The 18,479-nt window shown below is 39.2% G+C and overlaps 1 protein-coding gene across 1 annotated transcript in view; it reads right to left on the reverse strand.

Moving 5' to 3' along the window:
• The window catches only part of vgll4b (vestigial-like family member 4b), a 44,605-nt gene extending 27,895 nt beyond the window's left edge, over positions 1-16,710 (reverse strand). The window contains exons 1-2 of the mRNA XM_086292633.1: positions 16,494-16,710; positions 13,738-13,811 (exon numbers count right to left, since the gene is read on the reverse strand). Of these exons, the coding sequence (XP_086148759.1) occupies positions 13,738-13,801 (64 nt within the window). The 5' untranslated portion in view covers positions 13,802-13,811; positions 16,494-16,710. The remainder of the gene's footprint in view (positions 1-13,737; positions 13,812-16,493) is intronic.
• Positions 16,711-18,479: the final 1,769 nt, after the last annotated feature.

Genomic DNA, 18,479 nt, shown 5'->3' on the forward strand with positions numbered 1-18,479 from the left:
GACACTGACAGCTCTGAATAAGAGTCAGTACACCATTAAGGTTGAAGATTCAAGCTTGAGCTACTCCAAGGTTCATTTAAGGAACAAAGACCATTTCATGGTGGTGCTGCCTAATGGCAACCAGATTCCTTTGTTCACATTTAAGTGCTTGCCTTTGAGTATCTATCAGATCTGTTAAAACTTTATGTCCCATATGCCTCGCTTAGGTCATGAGAAATTTCGAGTAGTTCCCAGATTTGCTCTAAAAGCAGACTGAGCTGTTTTAGTTTCAGCTCTGAAACTCTGGACAGTTTCACCTTTCAGATCAGGTCATCTTCCTACAGTCCTCAACTCACCTCTACCTGTTAGCTGGGTTAGGTCTCATTCATAGTGGTGTATTGTCAAATTGCTTTAATTCTGTCTGGTTTCCATTTCTTTTTCTAAATTATTTTACTGTGGTTTATAACTTTCCCCTAATTTTATCTTAATATTGTTACAAATGCGTGTTTTGCAGTACTTGAGTCAGTGTAACTATTATCAACAATGATGGTGGTTTCTTAGTAGTGTTATATGATCTTTAAAATCAACATAAGCCTGCTATGTCCTGTGCAAAGTGTTCTCTCACAGCTGAGACATCCTAGTCATCTGTGACCTTCTCTTCAGTATAGTCCATCTGTCCTGTTTGGCTTTTTGCAGTTTGAGCAGGCTTCCTCACTCATTCTCTCCACGTGATCTCTTGCTCATCTTTAGAGTTTTTGTCTGTCAGTGCTAAACTTGATTTGCACATCTTCTATCTGCCTGATCTTTTTTCTCCCTCTGCCTCTAAGTGTTTTCATCTACTCCTCCCCTGCAGCGTGCCTGCCAATATTTGTTTACGGCATAAAGAAAACCGTCTTGACAGAAACTGGCTGGCATTGGCTACGCTGGCTTCAGGCAATGCGAGGCTGGATACTAATATTATGCTACTGTTGGAAACACATCTCCAATCTTATGTACAGCAAGTTGAGATTCAAATCTCTCAAAAAAAAAATGCTGATAACCACCAAAAAAAAAGAGAGAAAAGTTTCCAAATATGGCATCCAACTTTGACACAGAAAAGTTGAGGGTGGTCAGTGTCTCTTTTGTTGCTAATTAAAGAATGGTTAAGCACTTCAAATATATCACACCAAACAGATTCTATTTCTATTAATGGAAAAGGATAACTCCGCCCATCAGCCATTCGAACCTATGACAACATTCTTGCCATGCTAACAATTAGCTTGTAGCAAACCGACCCCGGGGGAATGTCTGTGCCACTGCCACTCATTTTCTCAATCTTTGTTTTGTATCCTGCTTTGCTATGCTGGATGCAGTGGCAATTAACACAATATAATAGTTGATATTCTTAGTGTAACCCTGAAATTCCCATTTGAAAGTTAAAATGTACAGAAAATAGAGAAATCTAACCTAGACAATGATTCATCTAGGTGAACACAAAAGAATGCAATAAATAAATGCAATGCATTCTTTAAAACTGCTGCCTTGCATAAGATGTGTGCGCATTTCTTTTTGTATGCTTGGACAGGTCAAATGAACTACCTTTGTAACAAAAAAAAATGAAAAGTAACAATGACTCATCAAAATGCTTTTCCTGCACTAGAAAAGTCAACCCTTTTTTGTGAAAGGCAATGCAATCCTATTTTATTTCATTCTCAGTAGCTATAGCGAGCGCTATCAAAAAGAGAGGAATGTCAAATATGTGTGGTCAGCACAGCTCTGAGAGAAGGTTCCCTCACTGAGACACAGAGCTGCTATAAGACCAGCAAGTGTGACATTTACTGAAAGCAAATCTAGGACACGGTTTCTTTTACATTTTAAATATCAATGTTAGGACCCAAATTCAACCACCGCCTCTTGTCAGCTGAGTTCTCTGAACGTGACTTGACTATTTCACTCATTATAGAAAACTTTCATGTAAAGAAAGAAGAGAGGAGCTTTACATGAAACCTGGTGGATACCCAAAAGTAAGGAGTGTGCTGGATGATCTGCGTGTTTCTGCAGTTACTTAACTTTCTAATAATTTAAATTAATCAATAAAGATGATAATTCTTTGTACTATTTTCTCAATACATATTTCATACTTGATGCTGTTGATGCCGTAAAATATTATTGCAAAAAGCCTGATTTCCATGCCTAAAGGAGTCTGCTGTGAAATATACCACATTGCAGTGTATGTCATATCGAATTTGAGAGACAAGTACTTGCTTATGTGTAATATCTGTATAGAAACTATAAAAAAAGCAATTGGTCAACGTAAGAAACTCAAATGACATTTTTAACACACATATACAAAACAATCTGAGGTTTTGTATATGTGTGTTACAGGGAAAACTGTGTGTAACAGGAAAAAAAAAGGCTTGGAACCATGATCTTGTGACACTTGACTTTTGACCCTGCAACAATGGCAGCCTGTAGAACTTGTCGCTTTAATAGCCGTCTGCTGAACCGGCGGTGATGCAATACCTGAGTAAGTGTGCATTGGTCAAGCCCTATGTAAATACAACTGTCAAAGGAAGTGTATAGTGTAGAGGTAAAGAAAGATGAAGTCATCTTTCATTTACTGCTTGTTACGCTGCATTGGGGAAAATCAGCCATGGCAGTATTCTGTACACAGGAACAGGAGGGGAACAAACCCTCAGGGTGATTCAAATTGTACGAATGTATGATTCTGAGGAAGGTCAATCATCAAAGAACTCCAGGGCACTCTCTGGCACTCTTTCTGTCTGTTGTTTTTTTTTTTTGAAATACAGATGTATGTAAAGTCCCTTTGTTTTCTATAAAGATCATAAGATAAAATGTGTTTTTTCTCCCCTTGATATACTGTAAAGATAGTAGAACCAGTATCAAAACACAGTACACTGACTTTGGGCTCAAAACCTAGAGAATCCAATAAGAGCAACCACTGCAATCATTGCTCAGGTGTATTATAGACTAAGAGACTAAGATTTCACACTCGAAAGGAGTTTAATATTAACTATTTTATTGGGCTATAGTGGCGCTAGGGCAAAGTTTTTTACACTGGTAGTGCAAAAAGACGTTTGCAGGATGTATTAGCAGAACACATATACTGTACCATATCCACAGTTTAATTATCTCATGGCTAGACATGGACTTCCGTAATAGTAATCACCTACATCCACATTGAGCATATTCCTTCATCCTGCAACATGCCACTTGGGAATTGTTGCTAGCTGGTTATGTTTTTGTTTTTGTTTTACTATTTACTTTCGTTACTTCAGCTAATTTTTTACTAGCATACTACATGGTCTATGTTTATATGTCAGGTTGGGTCTTAGACTCCACCTCTCTGGGAACATCTCAGGCCACCCTGAGTGTGAGGGCCTGTCTCCCCCCACCACACTGATGCCAGTCGCTGATGCCCTCACCCGTCAGTGCATTGGTGGTTCTCAGTGTCCAGAGCTGGGCGCTCGAGTGTGTACTGGCTCACTCCCAGCGGCTGCTTGGTGGGGCCCTCAGATCTCGGCTCTCTGGGCCCAGGGGCTTGGCCCGCTCTGGCATAGCAGGCTGCCGGCAGAGCCTGCAGGCATGTCACTGCAGCCCCCTGTGGCTTCTGCGCCATTACTGCTGGTTTCCTTGGTGTGTTGTTCTCTTTTGCTTGTTTTCTTTTTTTTCCAGCAGGTGATCCATCGGATTTTCAGTCTTTTCTCTCTGTCCCTCTCCCCCTCTGTTTTTCTTTTCCTCTCCTTTTCTTTAACTTCTCTTGTCCCCCAGTCTTTTGTGTTCAGATTGTAATAACTTAAAAGTAAAAATATAAATAAATAAATAAATAATAAGGATCAGTCAAGTGGACCAGCCTGGCAAAGCCGTAATGATTCACTTAGGAAAATAAAATCTGTTGGGCATTTTTATTGGCCTTCAGACAATAATCCTGATTGCTGCAGGCAACATAAATAAATAAATTAAATTAAATAATAATTAAGTTGGACAGTGAATATGGACTTAACATGGAGAGCTACACATCATTTGTCTGAGAAGTAGTAGTAATATTACTACTGGAGCAGTAACATTCATAATGCCTAAGAGTCCATTATTACTTTATGCCTTGTTTTTATTGGCCATCAGAATCAAATAATGCTTCCCTCTTTGCTTTTATCATAGTAACAGTTAACTCTATCAAACTGGAGGATGATAAAAAATAATCCCAGTGCAATTCCAGTCACTCTTTATCATTTGACTCATCCTACCCAGAAACAGCCAAACACACTGCAAAGCCTTTGGTCCAGTAATATTTTACATACCATAAATGTCTTTTGTTATGGTAAAAAGAAGACCATAACAAACAGATGTGAAAGAACTATGGAAAAAGTGTACCAATAAAATATGAGATAAAATGGGATGAGAGAAACTTTTACATCACTTTGCCTTAAATCGCTGTGGTCGTTACAGCTGATAAAGACCTTTCTGACAAACAAGGCTTTTCTACTGCAGACTCTTTGAACTATAGAACAACTGATAGGGGCGATGACCCAGACAGGCCTAACAGTTCTTGTAATACGTAGTCTATAAAATAATGAAACATAAGAGATACCGGCTACAGGACTGATAGTAAAGCTGACCAATAAAACAACTGAACTAGACACAATACAGGACACACATAAAAGGTATTATGAAAAATAACTGCACTGTCTGCCATCATGTTCCACATTGTCTTCCATTGTTTTGCTTGTGGCTGATTCTTGCTGGTAGCTTTTACTGTAAATTTAACCACTGTCTAAAAAACAAGACAGAGTTTGTCAGTGAAAAACATGGACTGAATCTATATGTACAGTGGGGCAAAAAAGTATTTAGCCAGCCACCGATTGTGCAAGTTCCCCCACCTAAAATGATGACAGAGGTCAGTAATTTGCACCAGAGGTACACTTCAACTGTGAGAGACAGAATGTGAAAAAAAAATCCATGAATCCACATGGTAGGATTTGTAAAGAATTTATTCGTAAATCAGGGTGGAAAATAAGTATTTGGTCAATAACAAAAATACAACTCAATACTTTGTAACATAACCTTTGTTGGCAATAACAGAGGTCAAACGTTTACTATAGGTCTTCACCAGGTTTGCACACACAGTAGCTGGTATTTTGGCCCATTCCTCCATGCAGATCTTCTCGAGAGCAGTGATGTTTTGGGGCTGTCGCCGAGCAACACGGACTTTCAACTCCCGCCACAGATTTTCTATGGGGTTGAGGTCTGGAGACTGGCTAGGCCACTCCAGGACTTTCAAATGCTTCTTACGGAGCCACTCCTTTGTTGCCCGGGCGGTGTGTTTTGGATCATTGTCATGTTGGAAGACCCAGCCTCGTTTCATCTTCAAAGTTCTCACTGATGGAAGGAGGTTTTGGCTCAAAATCTCACGATACATGGCCCCATTCATTCTGTCCTTAACACGGATCAGTCGTCCTGTCCCCTTGGCAGAAAAACAGCCCCATAGCATGATGTTTCCACCCCCATGCTTCACAGTAGGTATGGTGTTCTTGGGATGCAACTCAGTATTCTTCTTCCTCCAAACACGACGAGTTGAGTTTATACCAAAAAGTTCTACTTTGGTTTCATCTGACCACATGACATTCTCCCAATCCTCTGCTGTATCATCCATGTGCTCTCTGGCAAACTTCAGACAGGCCTGGACATGCACTGGCTTCAGCAGCGGAACACGTCTGGCACTGCGGGATTTGATTCCCTGCCGTTGTAGTGTGTTACTGATGGTGACCTTTGTTACTTTGGTCCCAGCTCTCTGCAGGTCATTCACCAGGTCCCCCCGTGTGGTTCTGGGATCTTTGCTCACCGTTCTCATGATCATTTTGACCCCACGGGATAAGATCTTGCGTGGAGCCCCAGATCGAGGGAGATTATCAGTGGTCTTGTATGTCTTCCATTTTCTGATGATTGCTCCCACAGTTGATTTTTTCACACCAAGCTGCTTGCCTATTGTAGATTCACTCTTCCCAGTCTGGTGCAGGTCTACAATACTTTTCCTGGTGTCCTTCGAGAGCTCTTTGGTCTTGGCCATGGCGGAGTTTGGAGTCTGACTGTTTGAGGCTGTGGACAGGTGTCTTTTATACAGATGATGAGTTCAAACAGGTGCCATTCATACAGGTAACGAGTGGGGGACAGAAAAGCTTCTTACAGAAGACGTTACAGGTCTGTGAGAGCCAGAGATTTTCCTTGTTTGAGGTGACCAAATACTTATTTTCCACCCTGATTTACGAATAAATTCTTTAAAAATCCTACCATGTGAATTCATGGATTTTTTTTTCACATTCTGTCTCTCACAGTTGAAGTGTACCTCTGGTGCAAATTACTGACCTCTGTCATCATTTTAAGTGGGGGAACTTGCACAATCGGTGGCTGACTAAATACTTTTTTGCCCCACTGTATGTGTTATAATAGAGATGTGCCATGGGGCTATTAATGGTCATAGGTCCAGCTGCTATATATAATGTATCGTAGTCTAATGTTATGGATAGATTAAAAAAAAAAGTGTGAAAAGTGTCAACACTTAGCATTTTTACAGAGGCCAGAAGTTCCTTCATTTCTTTTGAGTATTAATGTCTGTTTAAAAATTATAATTTTATTCTACAAGTAGAGGGCAGTTAGCTTAGCTTCGCAGGCAGGCTTTGTTTAAAACTTAATAAAATGTCACCTTCTGCCTTAAAGTTAAATACTTTTGTTTAGTTTGATGACAAGTATCAACTTTATATGAGGTACATGAGACCATTTCAAGAGCACTGACTTGCTGGATTTCTCTACTCTGTGTGAGTTTGCCAAACAATCAGAAACTCAGAAAGGTATCAGTTAAACAAATGTCTATTTTGCATGTATGCAGTCCTTTTGTGAATCATGCAAAATGTTATCATTGGCTCCCAATGTTGAATCAAAGACCCACTTGTTTTTCTTGTGAGCCACTGGGTTACCCATACATACAAGATCGTGTGTATCAAGATCTAAGCCATTTCCTTCAAAATGCCCCACCAAGCCTGATGCACTACACAGAAGGAGCTGTGCTACTCATTATCTACATTTCATGTTCACTTAAAACCTGTGTCATGTTACACGGGCTGAACTGAAGAAAAGTCAGAAACCAAAACAGGTTTGAGGGCAAACCTACTCTTTCCTAAGGAAGCCCTAAACAAAACCAAACCCATCCCACCCACGGGCACGAATTCTCAATCAAATTACCTCCCACGTAGAATCCCTCCGGATGGGTTTAGACAAAGAGCAGTGATGCAAGGTCTCCGATTTCCCTTTCAGTGTTGATCCAAGTACATACAAATCATCATCGACATGCTACGACTAGTCCGGACAATACATTTGCTCGAAGAACTTCTACACCACCCTTTAAGAGTTTAGAAAAGTGCCAGTTCAGATTAACCAAACTTGCCTCTACCATTGCGGTACACCTCAATAAACATCAGCTGTGTGACTAAACTGAGGAGGTTTACTGTCGTTTGCAAGCACAGTGTCAAAGCCAGTTTCATTAAATCCACTTGATGAACATTTAATGAGCTGAAGAACTGAAATAAAAACAACAAAATATAAATTTAGCCTTCGGGTGTTGTTAATCCCCTCATTCTCCTTTTATAAATCTGCTCTGTATTTTTTTTAATGGTATATTATCTTTATATTTAAATAAGACTAATAATTACCGAATACCATTGTTCCTACATTAGCATTTCTAGCTAATGCTAACACCAGCTAATACCAATTCGCTTACCTGCTAACAATGATAACACTACTTTGCTAGTATTTATAAGAAAATGTTTGTAGAGTTCACTGTCGTAAATGAAAATGTGAGTGTGCTAACATTTGTTTAATGTTTATTACAACAATGTATGCACAGAACTTGGGAAAAAAGCATTTTCTTATAATGCAGCTTAACTGGACTGAAGCGTTTTAAACAGATTCTGAGGATGATGGAGAAAGCATTATTGGATGGCTGTTCCTGCTCTTATTGTGTTATTGCTACAGTCTTTTATTTTATTTTTACTTGTAATTTTCCAGTTATTATTATCCAGAATTGTAATAACTATACTATGTTTAAACAGTTTTTTATGGATATTTAAAACAGGACGATCTTGAAAATGAGAGCTCGTGTCACAGAGAGATTATTGTGAACAATTTATTTAAGTTTTGCTAATAAGCACTAAATGCAAAGTGATGAAGTGACTTTTTTCAATATACAGATTGGAAAATAAAATAAAAACTGGCCGAACCAGAAAACACAATGTTTGTCAATCCGTCTGTCTCTCCATCCATCCAATTTTTGTTACTGTTATATGAGAAAGCAACTACTGTATGCCACTCATCACAATCAGTCAGAATTTCGTATAAGTGAGGAAGACAGTTGAAATAGTTGGAAAAAGAATGAGTGCTTCAACAAACCATGGAAACTAACAATAAAGGGTGTATTCTGAAAGTGTGTGTGTGTGTGTGTGTGTGTGTGTGTGTGTGTGTGTGTGTGTGTGTGTGTGTGTGTGTGTGTGTGTGCCAGAGGTGGGACCAAGTCATTGTTTTGCAAGTCTCAAGTAAGTCTCAAGTCTTTATCCTCAAGTCTCAAGTCAAGTCTCAAGTAATGTCAGGCAAGTCAGAGTCGAGTCTCAAGTCACTGGTGTAAAAGTCCGAGTCAAGTCACAAGTCTGAAACTTTGAATTTCAAGTCCTTTCGAGTCATTCAAAAAAACGAAAAAAAGCATGTTGCAGTTATGCTAAATGTAAATATTAGACCATGTAATTTTTAAATCTGTGTTTTTCTCAACACATGACAAAATAGTGAACTTAGAAAATATACACAAATTGTGAAATTGCACCTCTTTAAAATGCAGCTCAATTAAACCTAGCTCCAAGAATAATTTTCACCGACAGTTCTGAGATAAGCTGCATGTTATTCTTGGATGCGGTTGTAGGACCAGCTTTAAAATCGCATGACAAAAATATCATACACATTAAAAAAAAAACTGCATCACCAACGTAGCCTGGACAACATTTGCTAGTTAGATGAAGTCAGCTATCTCATCGTAGCATATTTATATGCATATTTATAATTATACGGTTCTTGGAGTGAGTGCATACACTCATGAAGTTTAGTAACTTCAGGTCACTGCAACAAGCCCAGGTACAGTTTACCGACGGATGGGTGCAGGACCTTGAAACGCACAGTGTAGAACGAAAGACCATCATACGTATCATAAGTTTACCAGTCTCACAAACTGTCGTCATAAATACACATTCCTTAACCGTTTATTAATAGGACCTTTGAGCTCAACGGTAATTAATTAGTAGTGGAAATAATTTCTGGTAGCATCACAGAAATGTAGCAGTGACAATAATACTGTATGCTGTAATCGTACTGGGCAATTAGTGATACAAAAAACCTGTTTTATCCTGTGAATAAAAGTATGTTTTTGTCAATGTACCATAATAACAGAAGCGAAACGCAATATTGTGTCAGGACAATTCACTATTTATGCACAATAAACAAAGGAGCATAGCACGACAATTTCTGTTCAGCGCCAGACTTGCTTGTAACCTATATCACCAATTATGTTAAGAAAAATGACGTATTAACTACTAAAAAACACTGACCTTCGTGTAAATGCTTGGAGCAGACTAACCTGTGAGCTGGAGTGTTCTGGGACGTTATATTTGGTCTTTGAATGGCTGCAATCCAGGCCATCCGTCGCGTCTTTGTTACTTCGGAAACATGGCTCGAACAATTTCTCTTCAACGACGTAATCCGATAACAACCGATCTCTTTACCCGTCGGCTTCCCGTGGCTGTCATGCGACCGGCTATTGCAGTTAATAATACAACAGCTTCTTGCCATTTTTGTGTTTCTTTTTATCGCTGTATAACTGATTTCAATTGAAAGTCTGTGTGTGCTAGTACCTCTTGCCACGAGTTCCCAGAATCCTTTGCGGTTCTACCCGTGAATGACGTCACATTTTCAATCTCTATATAATATGCATGTTAAATTTTATATTTGGGGTGAAATATCAAGTCTTTTCAAGTAAACCGGTTCAAGTCCAATTCAAGTCCCAAGTCATTGGTGTAAAAGTCCAAGTCAAGTCACAAGTCTTACAACATTTTTTCAAGTCAAGTCTAAAGTCATAAAATTAATGACTCGAGTCACATGACTTGGACTCGAGTCTGACTCGAGTCCAAGTCATGTGACTCGAGTCCACACCTCTGGTGTGTACGTGCGTGCGTGTACGTTTATTTTATAAACAAACAAGTAGGATTTGAGTGCACCATACGAGACCACAACCACCTTCTCTTGGCACCAACTCCTCCTTTGTTGTGGTTCCTGTCAAAAACAAAAGGTCCGTATTCCATCTTTTCAATAGAGCCCTAAATAGCTGGCTCTCTTTGGAATGACTGGCTTCAGTCTGACGTCCACGATCCAACACGCAATCTGGGCCTGCTCACTGAGAGCGCTCACCGAATTTATGAAACATATTATGTAACTTATTATTCAGGAAATGTGCATGCATATTTTATAAGACGCAGAAAACGCGAAGCTACAAACAAAAATAATTAATCTGTCCTTGAAGCTGGGCTTGCAATGCATTCTAGACTGATTTTCAAATACAGGTCTGCTTCCAGGAAGGGTGGAGCACACCGTGAGATCTTCCAAGTAGACACCAAAATTGCTATGGAGGGTGATGACAAGTATTAAGCATTTACCCACATTCACCATTAAATACAAGGCACAGTTTACTTCACTGTTTTTTTAGTATGTGTGTAATTACCATATATTCGGCTTCAGGAGCATAAAACCTGTCATTAGTGTTGCATGCAGACAGTTTGTCCTCAAACCGGAAGGTGGCTCCCTGACAAAGACCGGTACTGCTGAAGAGTGTGTGTACTGTAGGTATGTATATGCAAGCATTGTGCTGTTTCATATTTGGAGTAGGTTGAAGTATATTTATATACGTTTATATAATTTTTTTAGCAGGCTTTTTCCCTATAGTGGTTAAAGTTGTAGTTTCTCATCGAAGTTTTTTGCTTAGAATTGCTTAGAGAAATATACAAAAAATATGGTGCAAAGAGCCACTTCGTCCCAGCATGCAAACATCGCCTTATAGATGAAGTAAGTGAAAGTGAAAGAGAAAGTGAACTGCAAAATTGATCCAGGTATCTTACAGAATGTCAGGGTGGCTGTGCAGCTGGAGCTCAGCAGAGGTTCTAAGCACCAAGCCAGAGCCTTGGACATTAATCCTGCAGAGATGCAATGCATCTCTCACCGTGAGAGAGCCTTCAATGCTTAGCACAAACGATACGGCAGAATTAAACCAGTTCTGTGAGAAGCCCAGAAGTCTGACTTTCAGGTCTGTAGCAGCTAACAGCAACATTTAATTGTTTGTTTGGTTTTGTTTAATGATAAGTGTACTGTAATCAGGAAACTTGTTGTGTTGCATTAGTTTAAGAGCACTGTCTTTGACTCAGATCACATTCTATGGAAAACCAGTTTTTCTTTTAACTGTACTCATAAACCTGCAAGGCGACATACAAACGTAGATCCAAGGCTATGATATTTCTATACTTTTCTAACTGTCGGCAGATTCTCGTGAACAAAGCCGTTACTGCTATCAGCCCATCACAAGTACAAAAAAAGGAAAACAAAATGTTTGAATTGTATAAACGACAAAAACTTCCTGGTCTGAAAAGTGAAACCAATACAGAAGTGCCTTTGTATATCAGAGTCAAAAAGGAGGATAAAGAAAGGAATGCTTTACAGTGTGACTGACAGGTAATAAGCATATGAGAGAAGCACATCAAGTCTTCACAAAACTAAGCAACATCACAGTGACTGCATCACCTCTTCTATACAATCTATGGGTTCTCCTTGAAGAGTTGCCTCATGTTGTTAGAACTAATGGAAGTAGAGTTTCTTTTTAAGCTTGTACAGTATAAGCTTTCATATTCAATTAGCCTTAATATTTGGGCCTGAGCCAGCAATTCTATTTACTGCAGTAATGTCAATACATTATTCATGTTCAGTAATTTTATGTCCTTCAAGACGGCATTTCTATAGTTCCCTGAAATATTTCAAACAGTGATGGCTTATCTGCAGGGGTATGCAGGGGTATGGTTGGAACAGCTGATCTGATCCAAAGCACTGGCCTAAGTGAGCCCCACTCATTCAACGTGAATTAAATCAGTTGTTGAAAAGGCAGGCCTGAGCCTCTCCCTGATCTGTGACAAGGCTCTGGTGTCAAGTGCTGCGCGGTCTCTGCAAAGGCTCGTCATAAATGCAAATGAGCCCACAGAGGTTGTTGACTTAACTGCCTGTTGGCCTGGTTGTTCAACTAACTTGAAGCTAGTTTTGGCAGACTCGCTCGTTAGCTGACTAGTGTAGCAGTTAGCTCAGCTGGCTCTCCGATTCAAGCCGTTTTCTCCGCACTATTGTGGAAACAGGTTGCGTGCATTGTCTTTGGACAAAGAGGCCATACACAGCTGACAACAAAAAGTGGCATCAGCGCAGGAGAAAAAAACAAAAACACTGCAGGGGAGCGAGGGAGCAGAGGAAGAGGGGTGGGGAGATCCCAAGGCCTTTTACTGAGAAGTACAAGGAAGCAGATATTCCACTTAATTTGAGTGAGAACATTACAGGAACACGCTGGTGACACAGCAGTTCTGATTATCTTACTGTATAATGACTTGCTTATATGTGCGTCAACTTAATCAGCTCCAAAATGGGGATCTTCAAATAACCTTCTAGCAGGTTTTATCAAAGTGAAATAGACACAATAGGAAGACTGAATCTCTATAAAATAATAATACTAAGAAACACTTGTCTCAGTGGAATTCACTGCATGTCCTGTTTCTTTTAAGAATTCAAATCATGGTATTTATGGATATAAATCACAAAAAATCACAAAGTCAGAGCTTCTAGATTTTTCTCTCAACAAAAGTACAAACATTTCCAATGCCACTCTACCAAAGACCAATTATTAAAAGTCAAATAAACAAACATACTGTGTTTCTGTGCAAAATATCAAAAATAACAAACTGAGCTGCCTCCTCTAAACAGTGCATGTCAATTATCAGTGGTATCCACTGAATGTTAAGTGTCCTTGTAGTTTTCGCTCAGCTCTGGAGCCTGCTGGCTGCAGGGAGGCCTGCTGAGAAGGACCGGCCATTTCTCGTTAATCTCGGAAGGAATTTTTTTCTGCACTGCCAGAAGCACTCAGACATGATTAGGGAAAGAGAAAGGAAATGACAGAAGAGGCCGGAACAAAAAAAGGAAGAGAAATTAAGACAGCGATGAAGTGAATGACTGGAGAAGAAGATGGACAGAAATCAATGAGAGTGACACAGACACAGAGTCAGCAGCAGGAAAGATAAAACCCCACCCTGATTTCAGTAAAAGCAGGTTAACAGCGAGGTGCTGGTTAAAAAGAAGTAGTGATGACAGTTGAAGGCCGTTGGTCTAATTTGCCTGCAAATCAGAAAGCACAATTGTACAACACAAAGACACCTATTGTCTTATGAAAGAAAACGTGGCCCGGGGGTTTAGACTGTAAATACAGTTGCACTTCATCTATATGTAGCATGACTGTAATGATACAAATCATTTGCCTGCACCTTTCAACGGTACAACAGTCAATAGAGAGGGAGAGGAAGCAAAAAAGCGGCATGCATCTGAACTCGATTTCTGCAGGCTCATAAATACAAGCAGAAATGGAAGCTTGATAAAACTTACTCTCTTCCTCATTCGCGTGAACAAACGATGCTGCTCTCGACAGAACATCCAGTGGCGTCTCCATGCTTGGATGCCTGCAGGGCAGAGAGGAGGGCAAAGTGTCAAAACTCTTTAGGGATCACTATTTGTCAGTTTAAGCAAACAAAAAAAAGGAGTTAATATTTAATTTCCTTAAAAGCTCCAAAACTGTTTCAAAGTCTCATGGTGCACAAAAGTAAAAATAAGAAATCTGACTGCTTTAACTGATGCAGAATATAAATATAAAAGATTCTCTCGTTTTTTCCTCATTATATTACAAAATGTTGCTTCTCTACTCATCACTAAGATGATTGTGCTTAGTGTTCCTTTAGCACAATCACCTGTCCAAGACTTTGCCTTTATACTAGAATAGTCTCACCTGATTTAGGTATAAATATAAAATATAATAACAAAGACATTGTAGTCAAACATTACAAGCCAGTGTTTAATAGTTGTGTCCTTTCAGCACTAATGAAACAAACCAGCCTTTACTCAAAACAGAAATAAAAATGCAAATTTCTTACCAAATATATACTGTCATCAATATTAATATGTTTTTTATTTATTTATTATTTATAGGTTAAGTAGGTGTGTTGAGAATCTTAGCCACATACACTGGACCTTTCCCTTTTGCAATAAATGATATATTCCCAGTAAGCGTGCTTAGACTACGAGTGTCTTTGGTGCATGAATGCTGAGGGTCTACCAAGCGCTCATGTGCAACTCCTCAAAGATAACCATAACCCTGAAGTGAAAGGTTTACAAACTCTCTTAAAAGGCTACTTTAAATGCAATTTGGGGCAAAGTAAAGCGTGCAATTAATAATGTGATTAACATTAAACAAATCAAACACTCTTTAAATGGCTAAAATGTCTTTGTTTAGTTTATGTCTATTTCGTGGTTATAAGTGGACTGTTTTTAACTTTACAAGCTTTTATTTTGTTGATACTTCTATCGTTTATGTCATTAGACTGTGAAAATTATATCAACATATGGGTGTCAAATATATGACTCGTGGGCCAGAACATGCTGCCAAAGGGTTCAGTTTGGCAAACTGGATTGATTTAGAAAAAAATATATATAATAACAATAAAATTAGCTGCAAAATAATTAAATTTTTTGGGAAAACACACTGCTTCTCCTGGTGTGGTGATGGCAGCATTGCTATACAGCAGAGAAAATGTATGGAAAGACTTCCAGAGCTCCAAGAGTTCTTTAAATTATTAAATACTAATCTGTTTTTCTGGGTTTTTAAGCTCCGTGAAACTCTATATGTGAAGGTTCACTCTAAATTGTGATGCACATGTAATTACTAAATTTAATTATTAATTTCAAAAACATTATGATACAATGGATTTACTGGTCCAACTCGCATGAGATCAAACCGGACTGTATGTGGCCCATGAACTTAAATCGGCCCTGTAATACCAGATCATAATCATTAAAAAAGCCAGGTGCTTTCACTGAAATTCAAAATTATATGAATGTTGTTTCATTGTACTGATCAGACTTGAGATCACATGTGTGACTGGTCCTTAAGAGTCTTTGTTGGATCCAGCTGATTGTCAATAAGCCTTTCACTTTTGGGCCAAGTTTGGGATTAAGAGTTTGCTGCACTGACAGCAAGCCCTTAATCCAGATGGATTGTGAAAGTACCTTCAAACACTTGTGTGGTCTGCGAGCCTCACTCATCAACATGAAGAAAGCATGGCCTACAATATATATCATTTTTTGCTGTCTTGTTCAGTAGTCGTTCTATAAAATAATTATGCTTCCTGTGTATAAACCAGCCATCTGTCATTCCTGATGTAATTACACTTCATTATTACCACTTAGAGCTTTTTTATTCACTTTAGAGTTGTCATATTCTTATTCAGACACAGAGTTTTGTTTTCTTAGTTTGTTTTTTTAGGATTATTTTTTTAGTTCTCTCCTACAGTGTTGACTAGCTGAGCTATGAAAGGTATTTGTGGATTTATAAAATGCTCCAGCGCATTTCTCTTCCCTCTTTCTGCATTCCTAGGATACCTTGTTACTCAAGGAAAACAGAGTATCAAGCATCGTTACTACTGAAAAGTAGCCCGTACTACGACTTCAAATCAAACCGCAAACGCAGCAGGGTTACGCGGGGATACCTCGTTACTACACGGTGGTGAGCGTAAAGGAAACTCGACAAGCATTTGATGGGACAGGTCTGCGCTGAAAAAAAAAAAGCCGAATATAATGGTAGCAAGTGCGTCCACTTTTATTCCCACCGGTGAGAGTATTTATATCGGTCTGACTCAGTGCTTCCTTAACAGCGGTCCCTTAAGATGAACCCTATCCAGGAAGGATTAGAGCAAGAGGATCTGCACTGAACTCTGCCTGGCACTGGAGAGGAAATGCATAGCCTCTTGATATTGATAAGCTTTCACTCATTTCCTCCACACTCACTGCAAACAAGTGAAATCTCTAAAGGAAAAGCGTGTGGCCGAAAGCATTATAAAGTTTGGGAACCCGCCAGCACTGCTTCATATCGTGAATGAAATGTGTAAGAAGGCGCCCGATAATATTTCAGCCCTATTTTTAACCGCTCCAATACACAGGCTTCATTTACAAGCTTAATATTACAGGGAAAAAAGGGTCCAATATTTGTCCTTCGCAGCTTAGATAAACACTGCACTCTCACACTACTGGGGGAAAAAAACAAAAACGAAACAATGTCAGTGACACACAACTTCATGTTTGGCAGCACATACCTCCTTCAAGCGCCACTTTGGTATCTTCCAGAATGATAGCGTCCACACAAAAATTAACCGAAATAAAACATATGGTCCCAAAGAGAGTGCCAGAAAAATAAAAAATAAAAAAACTCAAGCCGCGACTGAGCAGTCCCGTACGAGGCCAGACAATAGTAGCAGAGCTGTCGGGACAAACTTGCTTGTAAACGAGGAGGAGGAGGAGGAGGCGGGGAAGGGAGGGAGAGAGTAGGAATGCCTGGAATGATGGAATTCAGTTCCTAGCAGGTGGTGAAAGTGAAGCGCGCTGATTGGCGAAGGACGGGAGCAGTGATATCAGCATATATTATGATAATGACGCATTGCATCACATCCTCTGGAGGTTTGTAGCCCCTGCTGTCACTGTGTGCAGCATTATTAGGTTTTACTCTGAGACTCGGAGATTGTGAAACGGTTATTAGGTGACTCAAGGGCACGTTTACACCCGCGCACAGTGCGAGTGTTAACCAGTGAGAATGGGGTGTGGCAAGTATTTAGACGTACTGACATGAGACGGGATATTTTAACTGTCAAAACTGTGTTTCTGACACCTTTTTTTATATTACAGGTCACCTGGTCGAGAGGGAACAAATTCTATGTACTGTTCAATTAATTCATAGAGCACATTATAAAAAATACCAAAGAGTACATGAGTACACTGGATGGCTTTGGAAAATATGAAGGAAGGGAAGTATTTTTAAATGTTCCATGTACTTTAGTAGCTTTTTTCTGCTGATAAAGACCCTCTCCATGGTCATACTACACCAAAGTATATAAGTAATAGATAAACAATGAATTGATGAAAAGGTTCCTGTTTTTTCACTGTGCACTTTAGAAATTTCAGGGGTTCTTTGTTGGGGTTTTTTTTTTTTTTTTTTTTTTTTTTTTTTGTACAATGGGTGCACATAAAAGGGGCATATTCTATGAAATAACACAGCGCTTTGTTCTATAATTACAGGGCAATCTGGGCAGTAAGCTACAGCAACCCGTCCTGTTTTTTCTTTGTCTTATAGTACGATATCACAGGGATAAAATGTGTAGTTAACCTTCTTTACCCTGTCAGAAAGGGGAATTTCACTGGTTTGACCTACTTAAGCTCAAAGTTGGTTTGTGTTTGACATCTCTGCTTTATTAAGAAGTTTACAAGTTGGCTTTCGGACGTGCTATGATGTACGCTTTGGAGACGGTGGCATTAACAAATGACAGGAGGCAGTGTTGGAAATGTTAGGGTTTACACTGGGAGTGACCAGGAGGAGCACGATTAGATCTAAAAGGGCCGTTTGAGTACAGAACTCATTGTTATGTTCCTGAAACCAGTTTGAGATGATTTGGTCTTGGCGAGCTTGGGTGGTTGGTAATAAGAGGCCTAAAGCGTGTCTAAAAAATATCCTCAGCACCATGACACAACCACCACTGGCCTGAACCCTTGATATAGGGCAGGATGGATCCATGCTTTCATGCTGTTTACACCAAAACTTTGCCCCTACAATCTGAGTTAATGAAATGAACAAAACTATGGAATATCTCCATAAAACCCTGCACTCAATGCAAAAAGAAAAGAAACAAAACAAACAAAAGAGGAAGTATGGTTAGTTTTGTTTTTTTAGACACCATTTTTGTAAGAATCTTCAAGCCAAAAATATTTACTCTCATAGGGTTCTGAAAATGTAGCAATATAACACTGCACAGGAAAATTGTGTTTAACTGCAGTACTTGTATAAATCTAGAAACTTACTTTCCTACACTAACAGCAGTGTTGGTCGATTTGTGGAACTGCAAAAACAAACAAAAATGTGTTTAAGCGCAGGTCATTAATAATGCAGTAAAAGTTCAAATAGTGTCTCGATGATTCATATGTAGCGATTACTGAAGTATGAGTCATGATAAGTGCAACTAAAACACAACAGTATGACTAACTGATGTTGCTCTTTTATGATTGTACTATACTGTGATGGAACAAAGGACCTT

This window comes from Aulonocara sp. 'chitande type north' Nkhata Bay, linkage group LG5 (genome assembly GCF_057382095.1).
Source record: "Aulonocara sp. 'chitande type north' Nkhata Bay isolate Kocher_YH1m ecotype deep benthic linkage group LG5, A_spYH_male_GT1.1, whole genome shotgun sequence".
NCBI lineage: Eukaryota > Metazoa > Chordata > Actinopteri > Cichliformes > Cichlidae > Aulonocara > Aulonocara sp. 'chitande type north' Nkhata Bay.